A 17,774-nucleotide genomic window follows, 5' to 3' on the forward strand; every position below is an offset into this window, starting at 1 on the left:
GGATTCCAGCTCTGTCAAATTTCCAGCTGGCCCTTTTGCTGGTCGAGGATTTAGGAGGAAATTGCTGTGAATAAAACGGCATTGACTGAGGCGGGCAGGGACCCTCCAGGACAAATTTTGATCGAGGGGAATGGGTAGGCCAGAGGCGTTTTTCCTCTCGACTGTGAATTCTTCTGTGCAATTTGTTTCTCCACTTGCTTAGGGGGATGCTGTGTCAGAGGAGAAAATATCTTTGGGCAGGGAAGGGCTGAATTAAAGAAACAGCAACCCCAAATTGCACGCAGAATTATGTCTAGTAGGATGCCCTACTTTACAGAGGACGGTCCTCTGGTTTTGAACCAGTCCAATACCACAATGACACTATACATTTAAAGCACTATGATGCTATTTTAAAATAAGTTGGAGGGGGTTGTGTATGTCCCTGAGGAAAAATGTTATCAGTTTATTCCAACTGCAGAATCCTTTTCATTTTTTTCATTTTTTTTTGATTGCTGAATTGATGTGGCCCCGGTGCAGAATTTTAGTACTGGAGACTGGCTGAGCAGCATTGCCCTCCCTCCTCGCTCTTGGCTCCTATCATGTTACAATCTGGATCACGGAAAGCTGCTGGAAAGATACCGATTAGCCATCGTGTGTGCAGATAAACCTGCCCCCTGGTCCTCTCCCCTAAGCACCTTTCCCCAGGCATGCCACGCCACCGAAGCAATCCATTAATGAGCCAAAGCGAGAGCCAGTGGTTAATTTTAGTGGCACAGTGGGCCGGGTGGCTGCTGGTTCCCAGGCTGCGTCAGGGGTTTATCCGCCCAAGTCTCTGCCGTCTGCTGCCGGGTATTAAGCAGCAGGCTAAGTCAGGGGCTTGGAAGCGTTATGCCTCTTCTTCCCTCATTACGGAAGCCACGCAAATGTGGAAGCGGTTCCATTATGGCGGCGGGAGAGTTTTTTGCTTCCTCAAGCCCCAGCTGGAATTCTTGAAGGGCTTGGCCCGAAGTTTCTGCTTAATCAAATGCACTTGGTTTGATTTTGGGACGCGAGGAATACCGATCCCATTATGGGCATTGGGAGCTGCTTCAACCGGACGTCAGATCCCATCTTCACCATTGTGTGGGTACCGTGCAGAGACGTATCCTTCTTGCTTGCCCTGAGCCTCTTGTAGATTTTAGCTTGGCTTTCTGGGGAGGAGGAAGCGTTGGGTTGTAAGTCTCAGGAGTGCAAGCGTTGTTTTGTTTTGGGAAGAAACATAAAGGTTTGTGTCCTGTTCTATCCTGCCATTGAAATTATTGGCCATGGCTAACTTAGGTCCATTAATTTTTGTGGGTTAACTCTCAGTAAAACCTAGTGTGGTGTGGTTTGAGTGCACATTTTAAGAATATTCAGCTTAGTTATGCTCAGACTAGACCCAGGTGAGTCATGTCCATTAGCTTCAGAGGATGCACTTTGCATAGGACTATCATTGGATTCACCCTGAAACCTTTGCCTCTTGGCTGAATCTGATAGTGTGGCAAGACTGAGACCCAGCCAAACAAGGCTGGTAAGGGGAGTGCCTCCAAGGAGGTCCGACTATTCTTTCTCATCTCCCCCAGTGCTGCATACTCTGACCGGCAGCACTTCTCCAGGGTCTTGGGGACAGAAAGGTTGTTTTCCATTAACTGCTTTCTGAGGTCCTTCTAAGCAAGGAAACCAGGAACTGTTGTCATTGTTGGATCCTTGATTTTTAACAATGCTGTGTCAATGACTATTTCTGCTTTTTATGCTACTTGGCTTTCTGTTTTCTAAATGTTTCAGTTACTCTGATTTTTTTAATATACATTTCACTGAGAGTTGTTGTAAGCAGAGAAGCAACACGTAAATTTTATGTTGGTCTAAATAATCATTCTTGGTTGATTGTTTAATTTCCGTACCGCTTAATATATTAAAAAATATCTCTAAGTGGTGCGCAGAAAACGGAAGCAACAACCAGCAACTTAAACAAAACATTGTAAAGATGCATATTATGTTGTGAAGTAAAACATGGCAAGGCGTTACAGGTGAAGAGGTGGTTAATGCACTTCTTCATTTAAGACAAATTTATATTTATTGAGACAAGTTCTGAGTGATGTCCACCCAGTCCATGTCACTGTGTCTAGGAGTTCTGTGGTGTTGTTTTCAACCCCCCCTTAACAAAAGAAGAAGTCACTCATGATTGTGTATGAAAATGGTTTTGGTTTCATCCAGCTAGATGATACACAGTGAATGGACCTAAGTTAGTCTTGTTCATTAGCTTCAGTGGGTCTACCCTGAGCTCCTATAAATTGTGGTTTTACATCAGGAATGGGCAACCTGTGGTCCTCCAGGTGTTATTGGACTCCAACTCCCATCAGCCCCAGGCAGCATGGCCAATGGTCAGGGATGATGGGAGCCATAGTCCAGCAGCATCTGGGAGAACTAAAGGCTTCTGGGAGCTGGGAGCATCATCAAGAAAGGAGGCTTCTTGCCATTTCTCTGCATGAGTGGCTGCTCTGATTTAAAACAGGGCTGGGGAACCTTATATTGAGATAGATATTTGACTTCTACTCTGTGTGTGTGTGTGTGTGCATTCAACAGTTATCACACTGTGATTTTTAAATTTACCTGTAAGCTTCCTTGGAAGGGCTTGTGAGCAGGGCAGTTTATTGTTGGCTGCAGAAAGAAAATCTACTACTATTGTTGTTATTAAAATTATAAATCCAGATTTAGGGGGGCTGTGAGAGATGGGATGGCATTTTGATGAGAATGATGTTGTGTGGATAATGTGATAAGTTATATTTCCAGGACAGCAGACATAAATGTCAGTAAAACAAGAAAAAAGACTTGGAACATACGGGGGGGGGGGGGAGAGAAACTGGCTAAGTAGTCACAGGGGTGATGGGGGGACATGGGTGCTGTGTTCCTCCTCTGGCCCTACCACTGCCGTGCTACCCAGAGCTAAGCTATGGTTTGGCTTAGCGTTGTGTCCCAAACCAGGTTATTGGTTTCTCTTCCCCCTACGTGAAAAGCATGAGCAGTAAGCTAGGAACAGTCCTCGGATACAGCATGTGATTTGGCTGGAGTGAGACAAACTATAGCCTTTTGGTTAGCATGCAACACTAAGCCCAAGCCATGGGTAAGGGAAGATAACCAAGGAGCTTATAATGGGAAATATATACTGACTACTAAATAACAGGGGCCTTTAATTGAAGTAAATATGGTACCCAATGTGGAAGAGGACCACCTGTACTGTGTATGGGTGTACAGGCACTTGTCTGCATCGGCAGTGCTCCCAACTGGCTGTGTTTCACCTCCAAACTGGCTTTACTTCACCTCCAAACTGGCTTTGTTTCACCTCCAAACTGGCTTTGTTTCACCTCCAAACTGGCTTTGTTTCACCTCCAAACTGGCTTTGTTTGTATGAGCAGCAGGGGAAATGACATGGTGTTTTTTTTCCTTTTCTTTCCCTCTTGCAGAGTGACTGTGAGCCCGCGACAGAACTTGCCACGCATCGCATTAAAGGGGACTTTCCAGGGCGCGAAAGTGGTTCGGGGCCCCGACTGGGAATGGGGTAACCAGGACGGTGAGGTGCTTTTTGCCTTTTAGGGGAGTGGGAGTTGGCTCTTTGTGATGTGGGCAGAAAAATTCTATATTCAAGACAAGAAGCGAGAAGCTCTGTCCCTCATGGATCAGTAGAGAGGGCCTTGGGCAAATACATTTTCCTTAATCTGCATGGTGGCTTGCGCTCAGCCAAGTTTTACTCAGCGTAGACCTGCTGAAAATCAATGGGCCTCAGCATGTCATGTCCATCGACTCGAATGGGTCCGCTCTGAATGAGCGAAAGTTGCACTATTTCTGTGGAGCCTTGCAAAAGAAAACAAAAATAACAAACTCTTGAAACTTTGGGCTCACACGCTCGTCCCATTTGCCCCGCCTCTTTCCCCTGGGAAAACCCACGGTTTAGCACTCAGTTAGCGCAAACTACATTTGCGTTTTCCATGGATTACTGCCTTCCAGGCGAAAGCAGCAGGGCAAAGGCAAGACTGCAATTAGCCATGTCTAGAAAGCACGAGACAAGCAGAAAACGGTTTGGTCTTGTGCTTTCTAGGCATGAGAGAAGCGGAACACACCCTGTTGCCTGTAACCCAAAGGGCATAATTTAGATGCAAATAATAATAGCAGAGTTAATACAGGCGCTGAGGGGGAGAGAAACTGGAAGTTGACAATATCAGCATGACGGGGGATGTCAACACAACCATGTTCTGCGGCGTGCGGCAGGTACAGTTTGGCCTGCAAGGTCTTTTGTGTGTTGGGTGCTTTTAGAATTGTGTACCTGTTTGCACCCTGTTATTATTTATTCAGTTTAAATAACTCCCTTTATCAGAAGATCCCAGGGCAGTGTACAACATTAAAAACACATTACAGAACATCAATAATAAAAACACGATTTAAAAAAACATAATAACAGACGGCCTAATAATAAAATAATCATCGTAATAACAGTCCAATCCCCCACATTTTCACAGGCCATAGATTATTTAGTAGCCATAGGCCTGGGTAAAGAGGGTTTGAATTATCAAATTAAATAACAACCAAACAAATGGTGCACATAGCTTTAGACATAACCAGAAAATAAATGAAGAAAATTATGTCAGGATACATTTTCTACTCTGCGTAGGACTAGTATTGGAGACTACTGCCCTAAATTTCGTAAACCCAGTGTGTGTGATTGATTAAATCTAAGGGCCTGAGCTACAGGGTTGAATTATTTCCTCTGCTTAAGGGGGGCAACCCTTTAAGAAGTGAGTAGCATGTCAGGAAAAAGACCACACTTTGTCTCTGGAACCTTCCTGCAACTGCTTGCAGTGGGACAGACTTAAGTGAGGGCTACTCAGTAGGCTTTAGAAGAACAACAGGAGAGCCCCTGCGGATCAGGCTGAGGGTCTATCCAGTCCAATATCCTATTTTCCCCCATTATGGGAATCTCACCAGCAAGGCCAGAGCGCTTGTGGATCAATCCCCACTCTCAGCAAACGGTTTTGCTTGGATCAGGATCCGCTAAACGGTATAAAAACAGAAGGGGTGTCGTATCCAACAAGATCATATCCATCAAAATAAATGGACTTGAGTCAGTCATGCCCATTGATCTCAGTAGGTCTACTCCTGAGTATGGCTTGGCTGGTTTAACACCCAAATGTGTTAATATTTGCACGACTTAGGCCACGTCCGCACCACACATTCAAATCACTGCAATACCACTTTAACCGTCACGGCTTCCCCCAAAGAATCTTGGGAGTTGTAGTTCATTAAGGGTGCTCTGAGCTGTTAGGAGACCCCTATTTCCCTTACAGACCTACACTTCTCAGAGTGGTTTGGCAATTAATCCCTCTTCTCAGGGGCGGCTGTGGGCAGGATTCCTGCATTGCAAGGGTTGGACAAGAAGATCCTTGGGGGGGGTCCCTTCCAACTCGTACACTTCTGTGATTTTATTGTTCTAACTCTGGGAATTGTAGTTCTGTGAGTTGTGTAACAACTCTCCTTAAACTATAGCTCCCGGGATTCTTTGGCGGGAGCATAAGCCATGACTATTAAAGAGATGGAGCACTTTAAACATGCAGCCTGTGTTTGTTTTGCTGTGCGGTTGGAATTTTGAGACTCCTCTGCCACGCAAGGAGTCTGGATTCGAACAGGTTCCCTTTGTGTATGTGGCCTTATTACTCCACTCCCCGCACCCCAGAAGGCAGGCGACCTGACAGGACTGGAGACGTGCAGCCACTGGGTCAGACAGGCTCCACTCTTGACCTCTTAAGCTCCTCTTCTCCGGCGAGGGATTCTTCCTCCCTGCCGTTCTCCTGGGAACTTCTTTCTAATCTTTGGGGCTTTGTTGCAGTTAGAGCCACGGAAGGTCGTGATCTGCAGATGGCCTCACGTAAGCCGTCTCAACCTCCTGGCAAAAACCTGTGTGTGTGTTACGGATGGGGGAGAATGGCTGAATTGGCACGTTTCAACTGTGCCCTGTTCTTATCCCTGCGGACAGGTGGCGAAGGCAAAGCCGGGCGCGTGGTCGACATCCGCGGCTGGGATGTGGAAACCGGGCGGAGCGTGGCCAGCGTGACGTGGGCCGACGGCACCACAAACGTGTACCGAGTCGGGCACAAGGGGAAAGTGGACCTGAAGTGCGTTGCAGAAGTGACGGGGGGCTTTTACTACAAAGAACATCTCCCCAGATTAGGTACGTGTGTGAAACCCTCTCAGGGAAGGGGTGTGTGAGATTTACCCATTGAGTATGTGCAATGTAATTTGCACTAATAGCACACTTTTGGGGGGGGGGTTGCACCAATTTAGGGATGTGTTGGGGGAACAAGCTTTCTTAAAAAGCAAAAACAAAACCCACGCACTGATTTAGGAGCTGAAGAGAAAATCGGGCTGTTGTTCATTCTAATTCCTTTTCTTTTAATATAATTTTTTATTAGTTTTTTTTAACATATCATTTTCAACAGTAATTAAACATACTTTTACATCTTATTCAAATTTTTTTTTGATTTCCATCAATCCTGTCTGAAAATTTTCCAGTCTAATCTCTCAGTATGCATTTCTTATCTTCCCTATTACATTTCAAACTCATAACCAATATCTCTATCTTTTTATACTTTGTAACACTTCGTATATTTCTCCTTACAAAACGTCTTGTACTCCTACTAGCGTAATTTGTTGATTACAGTTGTTCATTCTAATTCCAATGCTCCAAACTGTGAGTGCCGTTCATTTTGTAGCCCGAATGGCACCACGTGCAGGTTTGGGGGAATCCAGGGTTTGCAGGAAAAAGGAAAAGGTTCTGAAAAGAGGAGGGTCTCCCTAAAAAATTAAAACAACACCCTCTCAAGTAAACATGGATTGCTGAGTGATTTCAGAGTGGGTCAGAGAGGAGGGGAGTGGAATTGCAACAGCAGCAGCTCCTACATGCAGCATTTTTTTTTTTTAAGAATTTTTATTGGGTTTTACAATAAACACAGAACAACAACAAACAAGAAATTTCGCAACAAAAAAAACTAACAGAGAAACACTACAACACTCAAACACAAAGCAATAGAACATAAAAAAAGAAAAATAAAGAAATATTAAAAACAGTTTCTATCTCCTTATGTTCTTTTCATTAACTTATTTCCCCGACTTCCCCAGACCTCCCTTCTCTGTATTCCAAATCATCTATTCTGTCCGCAAATTCTTTCCCTCTGTCATATTTTGATTTTATAATCATCTTAATGCATAATATATAATTACTTTTCCTTATATCTGAAAATGTTGGATCTTTTTCTGTTTACTTTTTTACTAATAACCATTTATGATCAATCTGATGTCATCAAACATTCATTATCTTATAATATTTCTGTAAATAATCTTTAAATTTCTTCCAGTCTTCCTTCACCGTCTCTTCTCCCTGGTCTCTGATTCTGCCGGTCATTTCTGCCAATTCCATGTAGTCAGTAACTTTCATCTGCCTACATATGCAGCATTTTTTGCCTCTGGTCTTGCTTTTAGAGATTGCCCATCTACCCCAGGATTTAGTTTGTTGTCTGAACGCACTCAAGATGGAAAATTGTGCATTCCGCTGTCGGCAGCTGCTCTTTCTCTCTCTTTCTGCAGGTAAGCCGGCCGAGTTGCAGAAGAAAGAGAGCACTGATAGGCACCCGTTCCAGCATGGGGACAAAGTGAAATGCCTCTTGGACATCGACATCTTGCGAGAGATGCAGGAAGGGCACGGGGGATGGAACCCGAAAATGGCTGAGGTAGGGGACCACATTTTTTAAAAAAAAAGAATGGGGGGGGGGGCTTTAAACTGGGAGGAGGTCCAAAAACTCCAGGGGGATTGAGCATGCTCAGTGGCCACAGAATTGTGATTGACTGTTGGTTGGCGAAGAATGGAACAGAATCCTAGACGGAGGTCTCCACACTGCAACATTTTGTTGCCGTTCTCATTTGTGCTATCCATTTTTTAAATAATATATTTTCTACTGCTGCAGGAGTTTGTATTCAGCTAAGCCAGTGCAGTATAGTGGTTAGAGTCCTGGATTGGATCTAGGAGGAGACAAGGAGGGTTCATATCCCCACTCAGCCATGAAACCCGCTGAGTGGACTTGGGCTAGTCAGTCTCTCTCAGCCTAACCTATCTATAGAACGTAAATGTGAAGAAGAAGAAGAAGAAGAAGAAGAAGAAGAGGAGGAGGAGGAGGAGGAGGAAGAAGTTGCACATGGGGTAGACCCATTGAAAGCATTGGACCCAAGTTAATTTCAGTGGGCCTGATCTGAGTAGGATTAACATTGCATACAACTGAAGGAGTGATCTGATTTGTTCTCCTGTTAGTGTGCTACCAAAGCTTACTGTTCCTGTTGTGCGTACGGGTGTAAGAGAAAATTATATGTGCTTGTATGAGAATATTAATGTTTCATGTTACTTTTTAATGGAATAATATGCAGGTGAGACTCAATGTACACGGGGTTTACATTCAAAATCCAAATCGTATATAGTCAAAATACATTGGGTTCAATGCCAGGCAGGATTGCCAAAGTCTTTTTTTCCCAGAAGCCTGCCCCCTTTCCACCCCCTTGGTTTCGTTTTTTTTTGTTTTTGTCAAGCGTTTAAAGGTGAATGCACGCACGTTAAATGCGGGTAAGTCGCTTGGAGACTCTGATTATCATTCGCCAGCAAAAGATAAATCTTAAGAAATAATAACTGTTTGTGTGAACTTGTGTTTTAAACGTCTGTTGCTTTGATCCATGAATATTATTCTGGCCATGGACTTTAGCAATGAATATTTCCGCAGTTTGAAAATGTATTTGTGAGCGAGGAGGGGCTACTGGCTTGCTGCAGGGGAGGCGTCCGATGGTAAAAACTCGCGTTTCTTGCTTTCAAATGACAACCTTTAATTTTCTCTCTCCTCATCTCCCCGCTCCTCCCCAATACTTCTCCGTTCCTTTCCTTCCAAAGTTCATTGGCCAAACAGGAACTGTCCACAGAATCACGGACAGAGGAGACGTCAGAGTCCAGTTCAATAGCGATACCCGTTGGACGTTCCATCCAGGTGCTCTGACCAAGGTGAGTGCGGCTGACGCATCCTGGCGATGGATCTAAAAATTGTGCCGTAGTTCATAGACGGATGGGGGGGGGAGGAGAGGGAATGGAAGGGGAGCCTATTAGCAGGAGAATAGCATTTGTTGGCTGGTTTATTATTGGAGGGTGCTGCAACATGTCACTGATGCAATAGTACTGGATTTGTACTGGACCGTCCACATGTCCTTTTGCTTTATTAGTTGTTCCATGATGCTTCCCCAAATGTTATTGCCCCCGCAGATCGTTGTTTTGTCCCAGCAAGTGTATATCTCAGTGAGTTATCAATAATTGGTCATTGTCACATTCGTGGACAATTGTCAACAAATCCTTCTCCCTGCCCAAGTGACACGTGTGAAGCTGTGTAGAGATACACCGATAAGATGTTGGCAGTCGCTGAATTCTGACGTTCAGCGTTTGCTTGCTGTTGTGTGGAAGGAGTGGGGAGAAAGGCGATCTGCTTTCTCTCTGGCTGCGCTTGGCTCCAGCACAAGTTCTGACAAGCAACTCTCTTTGTCAGCGGCAGTTCTGAGTGCCTTGCTCTTGATAAGGGGTAGTCCCGAAGCACTCTCTCCCGCACACCAGATCCAGGAACATCGTAAGTGACAATGTCCTGGCCAGGGCAGCTCCTGCCGCACAGCTTGAGTCTTGATGGCAGAATCCTAGTGAGAGAGTGCTCAATGGCATTCCCCTCCTCCCTTGCCGATGTCAGTGGCAGTTGTGGCTGTCTCACCCTCCGTACCAGAAGCGCTTTGTTAATCAAAGTGAAGTTTAATCAGTTGCTTGATTAAAGGAACAAGAAACACATGATGGAAGGAAAAAGCTGGCTACCTGTTGTTGTTTTTTAAGCAATGGAAGAGCAGTCCCTTCCTGTTTGAACAAGGGCAGTCTCTATTTTGCTTTAGTTTCTATTGTGTATATTGCTCAAGAACTTGGATGGGGGGGCACGACCCCCCTATCTGTTGCTGTAAACTCCAGCCCCCATGACCCATCATTAGCTCTGACCATTAGTCATGCTGGCTGGAGCTGGAAGGCGCTGGGAATCCAACAGCATCTGGAGGGCCAAATCTTGTTCCCAATCCCTGGTCTTTAAGAGAACCGAAACACATGTCCATTTAAAGCACACAGCATAAAGAGAAAACAGGGGATCCCCTCACACAGAAATCAACTAAGTTCACTTCCTTTAATTTAAAGGGCATATGTTTGTCTGAAATGCGGGGGGAGGGGGGAACCCACATACAGGGATCAATAAACAATGTTAAGAAATGGTAGATATTAGGAGCCTCTCACCTGGCGTTCCTTGGGAATTATAAGAAACCACCAGATCTGTGCAGTTTTGAAAACGGTGGTTGAAACTGAGGCAGCTTTGAAAGCTTCAGTGAGTCCGCCATCTTGATTCAAAATGGCGTCCACAAAAACCCCCACTGTAGATTGCTGTGAGTGGCAGGGCTTGGGTTCAAAAACGTCTGGAGGGCTGGGTTAAAAGGCCCTACGAATGTTTGCCGAAATCTTACCCAGGGACGGTCACCGCCACCATCCTGCATCCCCGCGGTTAATGCTTGATGGATTTAGCTGTCTATAAAATATAAGAGCAATAATAATAATAATACTTATATAATTATTTGTAGCCCATCCATCTATCTGGGTTGCCCCAGCCGCTCTGGGCAGCTGTGTATATTATATTATTTTATAATAGAAAATATAGTATATATCTATCTCTCTCTCTTTCTTTCCTATGATTCCTTTCTCCCCCACGCACCGAAAAGAAAAAAGCTTCTGATTTTCTTTTTCCTTGTAGCTCAACACCTTTTGGGTTGATGATGTTGTCCGGGTGATAGATGATATGGAAAGAATCAAGCAGTTGCAAGCTGGTCACGGGGAGTGGACTGATGAAATGACCCCTGTGAGTGTCCTTCTATTCCAAGACAGCGCAGTTACTTAAAACAATCCAGTCCATGCTTTTCCCCTCTCCCCTCTCCCCTGGTGTGTTAAAATGCGAACGCAGCTCTCCGAAATTTTAACAGCTGCCACCATGTTTTAAACAAGAGCAGTGAGGGCTGATGGACCAGTAGGGGAAGGGCGCACTGGTAGATCATCCGCTTTGCATACAGGAGGTCCCAAGTTCAATCCCTGGCATCACTGGGAGAAACAGCTGTCTGAAACCCTGGAGAGCTGCTGCCAGACAGTGCAGACAGTACTGAGCTAGATGGACCAATGGTCTTGATTCTGCATCAGGCAGCTTCCAGAGTTCCTAACATCAGCTCTGCCCACTGATTGGCTTCTGCCCAAGCTGTCCCCGGCAAAGGGGTCTTCAATCCCATCTTGCCCACTACAAAATCTTTGCCTTATTATGTCCCCCGGCCAGTGCGGTATAGTGATTAGAGCAGTGGTGGCCAAACTTGGCCCTCCAGCTGTTTTTAAACTACAACTCTCATCATCCCTAGCCAACAGGACCAGTGGTCAGGGATGATGGTAATTGTAGTCCCAAAACAGCTGGAGGGCCAAATTTTGCCACCACGGGGTTAGAGGGTCAGGCTAACACCTGGGAGATCAGGGTTCAAATCCCCACTCAGCCATGAAGCTCACTTGGGCCAGTCATTGCTTCTCAGCATATCCTACCTCACAGGGTTGTTGTGGGGATTAAATGAGGAGGTGGGGGAAACCTCATATGCCAGCTTGAGCACCTTGGAGAAAGTAGGTGGGATATACCGTATTTTTCGCTCTATAAGACACACTTTTCCCCCTCCAAAAATTAAGGGGAAATGTGTGTGCGTCTTATGGAGCGAATGCAGGCTCCATGGCTTCAGCGATAGCAACGCGAAGCCTCCAAAGTGCAGTGGAAGCATTCCCGCCGCGCTCCGGAGGCTTTGCGTTGCTTTCGCTGAAGCCAGGACAGCGAGAGAGATTGGTGTGCACCGATCCCTCTTGCTCTCCTGGCTTCGCTTTGCTGGAGAGACTCTGCACAGCTTTCCCTCTCTGCGCAGCGCCCCTTCAGCAAAGCGGGAGGAGAAATGGAAGGGGCTCCATTTCTCCTGCCGCTTCGCTGAAGGGGCACTGCGCAGAGAGGGAGAGAATTTTTTTTTCTTGTTCTCCCCCTCTAAAACTAGGTGCGTCCTATGGTCGGGTGCGTCCTATAGAGCGAAAAATACGGTAAATGAAATGAAATACACAAAACACTGTTTCTCAGCTGACACACAAGCAAAGGAGAAGAAGCATTCAGTGCTCACTTCCTGCACGCAAAATATTTTTGGATGCAACATTTTATTTTGTTAATTCAGGAGACATGTTCATATTTCCTCAGAGGTGTGTCCCACTTTGTTCAGTGAGGCTTACTCCCTAGTGAGTGGGTTTCTTTTTTTTTCTTCTTTAGGATTGCAGCCTGACTTGATTAATTGGTTTGGTAAATCAATTTTTTAAAACCCCCCCAAAGTGTACACTGCATACAATTTCTTTACTTTGTTCAGCAAGGCTTGCTCCCTAGTCAACAGTCTCATGGACAAGTGAACAGTATATACATTTTGTTAAGTAAATGAATCATAAAATGTCAATGTGTTGTTGTTGTTTTTTTTAAAAGGATTACAGCCTTGCTCAAATGATTAGAATAAATCCATTTTAAAAAAAAACTCCAAAGCCTTCATTATGACATCTAAAATCAAAGAATGATTTCTCCCCCCTCTCTCTTTTCATTTGCATGCAGGATTTTGAGTTGTGTGCAGATTCACTGCATCCGTTTTTAATTGATTGGATTGCTGATTCCTTCAGCAAGAAAGACATTTTAAAAATCTGTTAACAGCCCTAAAGGGGAAGCATTCAAAAATATGACCAGTATCTCACATTCAACCCGCAAATCGTGACTTGTTGAGTAACCCTTGTTGAGTTTTTGCACAGCCAGTATATTATTCTATAGCACTTCATGGTTTTGTTTTTTTTCTTAGAAGGAGCTGAATGACAAATAACCCTTTTTAAAAGTGCCTGACGTCTTGCATTAAGGCTTTGCTGTCTTGGAATCCCATGTCCCAGGTGTGGGGGACCTTTGGCCCTCCATATTGCTGAACTGCCAGCTCCCATCGTCCCTCTAACCATTGGTCAAGCTTGCTAGGGCTGATGGGAGTTGTAGTTCAGCAGCAACTGAAGGTTCCCCACACCTGCTATATATTGCTCAGTGGCTATGGAATTTTGACTTGACAGTTGTGGGGAGGGGCGATGGAATGGTATATCCTGGAAAGGGGCATGGCTGGCCGGCCACTGAAATGGATGGCACATTCTTCAAAAGGACATGGCTGGCTGGAAACAGGAGTACTCCACAATGTAATGTTCTGCTGCTTTTCTTACTTAGACGGAACAAAAAGGATGAATAACAAGAAGGAGTTTCCCCACCCCTCACGTTTCAATTTTCCCTTTTCCTTTGCAGACCCTGGGGCACATTGGCAAGGTGATCAAAGTGTTTGGAGATGGGGACTTGCGGGTGTCTTTTGCAGGCCAGTCCTGGACCTTCAACCCCGCTTGCCTGACGGCCTACCAGAGGGAGGAGGATGCAAACCTCATGACCACCGAAGATGCCAAGGAATCTAAAAGTGAGGAGTCTGAAAGGAAAGCAGTAGCCAGCTTAGGAGGGAGGGGGAAAGCCTTTTAATCATCTGTACAGTGGTACCTCGGGTTACATACGCTTCAGGTTACAGACTCCTCTAACCCAGAAATAGTACCTCGGGTTAAGAACTTTGCTTCAGGATGAGAACAGAAATCATGCTCTGGTGGCGCGGCGGCAGCAGGAGGCCCCATAGGCTAAAGTGGTGCTTCAGGTTAAGAACAGTTTCAGGTTAAGAATGGACCTCCGGAACAAATTAAGTACTTAACCCGACGTACCACTCTATCTCTATCTATCTATCTATCTATCTATCTATCTATCTATCTATCTATCTATCTATCTGTCTATCAACGGACCTCTGGAATGAATTAAATACGTAACCAGAGGTACCACTGTACTTTTCTGTCTATAAGACGCCCCCTAATTGAGGGGCTCAAATTTAAGAAAATGGGGGGAGATGGCACAGAGTTGTTGAGCTTTTTGGGGGGAGGGAATATCCACAGTTGTTGAGCAATTGGGGGGGAGGGGATGTGGAACCGAATATCACTCGCCCAACTGGCAAACGCTTACAACTGCAAGCGACGCACGCCAAATTGCCAAAACGGAAGCCAATCCAAAGCAGCCCTTGCTGCATGGGAAAGTACGTTAATTGGAGGACTATTTCCCATCTCTCCAAACAGGCACGCTGCTCTCTGTGCTGGGAAGGCTGCTGGCCCAAAAGATGGAAGCGGACAGCCCAGGGCGCCTGGTCATAGAGGCTGCACATGGAAATGCATCCAAGGTCCGGGAACTGGTTCAGAAATATCCCGACAAGGCAAGTCGTCTCTGGCAGCAGGGCAGATATTGTATTTTTAAAAATATCTTAAAACTTTGTGTATGTGTGTGTGTTCAAATTTGTTTTTAAAGTATTTATTTATTAAAAAATAATCACTGGGTTACAGCCAACGCTAGCCCTTGTCATAGCAGAACCCATTGAAATCAGAGTGGTTCTGAGGTTCAGAAGTGGCAATGTCTCTTCATTACCATTCGCTGAAAACTTCAGGAGGAGGAGAATGGTCTTTTCCTTTTGCAAAATTTATGTACCACTTTATTGTGTTAAAAAAAAAAGAGTTTTGAAGCAGTTTACAAAAAGGATAAAGCAATAAAAATTATTGGTGAAAACAATTAAAACAACTGTTTAGAATGTGGGTAGGCAAACTAAGGCCTGGGGGCCGGATCCAGCCCAATCGCCTTCTAAATCTGGCCCGCAGACAGTACGGGAACCAGCGTGTTTTTACATGAGTAGAATGTGTGCTTTTATTTAAAATGCATCTCTGGGTTATTTGTGGGGCCTGCCTGGTGCTTTTACATGAGTAGAATGTGTGCTTTTATTTAAAATGCATCTCTGGGTTATTTGTGGGGCATAGGAATTCGTTGTTATTTTTTCCAAAATATAGTCCAGCCCCCCACAAGGTCTGAGGGACAGTGGACCGGCCCCCTACTGAAAAAGTTTGCTGACCCCTGGACATTAAAAAAACAACAACGCAATAGTAGGTTGTATCCAGTTATCAGATGTAAATGCAAGCAACAGTAAGAACCTAAGTAGAGCCCTGCAGGTAGATTAGGCTAAAGGTCCTTCTGGTCCAGCATCCTTTTCTCACAGATGCCAGCCGGATGCCTTTAGTGAAGCCTGCAAAAGCCACATCAACACTCTCCCCAGTTGATTCCCAGGAACTGGTATTCAGGGAAACTTGCAAAGACTTTTTAGTGAAGTGGCACCATCAATTTAGAACACCGTTCCCCTTGAAACCAGACAGACACCTGCACTTCTGCTATTTCGTCACCTGCAGTAAACTTCTAATTAAATTTTAGGGAATTAATTTGATTCAGTGTCATTCACCTTGTTCTGTAAATTTATTGGTCTTCATAATTTCGTTATTTTTATGTTGTTGTTGCTTTGAGTTGGCTGTTTATCGACCTTCTTGTTGAATAAATGAAACGATGACCCTACCTTTTCCCATCAGGTCGACGTCAAAAACCAGGGCAGGACAGCCTTGCAAGTGGCCTCTTACCTGGGACAGGTGGAAGTGGTGAAGATCCTGTTGCAGGCCCATGCCAACATCAACCTGTGGGACGAGGAAGGGGACACGGCTCTGCATTACGCAGCATTTGGGTAGGTAGTGACCCCTGAGAACAGCTGTCACTCTTCCCCTCCTTTCCCCCCCTTTTTTGCATTTTATTTATTTATTAACATTCTTATATTACATCGGTAAACATTGTCATATTACATTACAGGACTTACTATAATTTCCAACATGTATACAAAAATTATATACAAATTTTATATATCTAAAAAGAAAATGGAACAAAAAAAAGAACAAAGGGGAAAAAACCATTTCCCCCCAAAAAGCATATACATACCAACACACCAGAATTCCTGTCTTTCCCGTTGTATGTTCCTTTTTTACAAATGAATGTACTCTTATTATTGTATATTTCTTTACATATTATCTAATATGTTCCTATATCAATATGTGCTCTTAGTCTTATTTCTCAACTCAGTCTCACTCCAAAGTCAATCAAATGCTAGCATAGATAGTGAACCTTTACTGTATTTTTGAACATATGTTTTATATCTATCCCACTTTTCCATAAATTTTTGTTTTGAATTGCCTCTCACGGTATTTGTTAACTGCGCCATTTCAGCAAATTCTTGTAGCTTGTACTGCCAGTCCATTATTGTCGGGGCTTCTTGTTCCTTCCACCCCTTTGCCATCAAAGTCCGAGCTGCGGCCATTGCATATAAGAATACCTCCCTAAAGGCTTTCGGGATGTCCCTGCCAACAATGCTTAACAGAAATGCCTCTGGTCTTTTTTAAAAAGTTATTCCAAACATTTTTTTCAACTCCTCGTAAATTAAGCCCCAGAACACTTTGATCTTCCTACATGTCCACCACATATGATACATGTCGCCATTACTCCCACCACACCTCCAACAAGTATTTGCTAAATTTTTATACATCTTCAAAAGTCTTGAGGGGGTGAGATACCATCTGTGCTGCATCTTTCTTAGTCCAATGGAAGTTGGTCCACCATGTGGCACTGCCTGCCTTCTTACTTACAACCAATCAGAGTGTAGCTCTGTCTGTTTTTGCTCTGGCTCTGCCTCCTATTGGTCGACCTGCCTTCCTCCCTGTCAACTTCAGAGGGAACCAGCCACCACTGACTTAAAACCCCTGGACTTAACCCCTGAGGAATAAATGTTTGTAATATGAATCTAGGAACAGCTCCAAAAAGTTCTTCTAAGCCCTCCTTGCCGATCACAGCAGGCCCAGTTCTAATAATAGCCTGTTCTATTTATATACACCCTATTTTCCTCAAATCGGAAAAAGCCTAAATATGGCAGTACAATTTATTTATTTGAAACTGCTTTTGTAGGGTGATTCAGAGTAGACCCACTGAAGTTAATAGGTGCAACCAACATGGGTTCAGCCATTTCAATGGGTCTGCTCCAAGGAGTACTTCAATGTACACTTTTTTCTTGCATTGTAAAATTGCTTTGAGATGCTTCAGAGTGTGAGACAGCTTTCTGTGTCTTAAGGCAGAGGTTTTCAAAGGGTGTGGCAGGAGGGAATGCCAAGCGTGGCAGGAAGATTCAAGGACAATCAAAGAAACATTTAAACATTTCAGTGTTGCTACACTGATAGGTATCAAAATAATTCTTTTTAATTTGCAGAATATGGATAGCTATATTTTCAAAATGAGAGTGGGGGCATTGGCTACTCTTTTACAGTTCTCCACGACATACTGTTGTGAACAGGGATTTTCAACTCTGATCAATAGGAAAGATCAGAAAAGAGAGAGGCTTCTTCGTGTTGATAAGGAGATGAGAGTTTGTCTCAAATTAGACCTAATATAAATGAGCAAAACAAGCTTACACCTCTTCTTGATTTTGTATACATATTTAAGGTACAGACTCGTTTAGAATTATACTTTGGGAATGATTTGTGCTCTTGTTTTATACTTTCTGGATGCCACGTGTTCATATTATAAAGTAGTTGTGTTCTGTGTTATAAATAATGCACTGCTAGGAGTTTTCTTGTTTTCCAATGTATTCCTTAT

General features: G+C 44.3%; 1 protein-coding gene across 5 annotated transcripts in view; it reads left to right on the forward strand.

The window, feature by feature from the left end:
• Positions 1–17,774, forward strand: part of MIB2 (MIB E3 ubiquitin protein ligase 2) — a 71,801-nt gene that overhangs the window by 44,992 nt on the left and 9,035 nt on the right. For 3 of the 5 annotated variants that reach the window (XM_083453824.1, XM_083453825.1, XM_083453826.1), the window contains exons 4-11: positions 3,459–3,565; positions 6,020–6,214; positions 7,627–7,769; positions 8,969–9,076; positions 10,887–10,991; positions 13,500–13,662; positions 14,354–14,487; positions 15,677–15,825. In XM_083453824.1, the coding sequence (XP_083309950.1) occupies positions 3,459–3,565; positions 6,020–6,214; positions 7,627–7,769; positions 8,969–9,076; positions 10,887–10,991; positions 13,500–13,662; positions 14,354–14,487; positions 15,677–15,825 (1,104 nt within the window). The remainder of the gene's footprint in view (positions 1–3,458; positions 3,566–6,019; positions 6,215–7,626; positions 7,770–8,968; positions 9,077–10,886; positions 10,992–13,499; positions 13,663–14,353; positions 14,488–15,676; positions 15,826–17,774) is intronic. The other 2 variants (XM_083453827.1, XM_083453828.1) reach the window with 1 other exon arrangement.

The sequence above is a fragment of the Podarcis tiliguerta genome, assembly GCF_965153285.1.
Source record: "Podarcis tiliguerta genome assembly, chromosome: 8".
Classification (NCBI taxonomy): domain Eukaryota; kingdom Metazoa; phylum Chordata; class Lepidosauria; order Squamata; family Lacertidae; genus Podarcis; species Podarcis tiliguerta.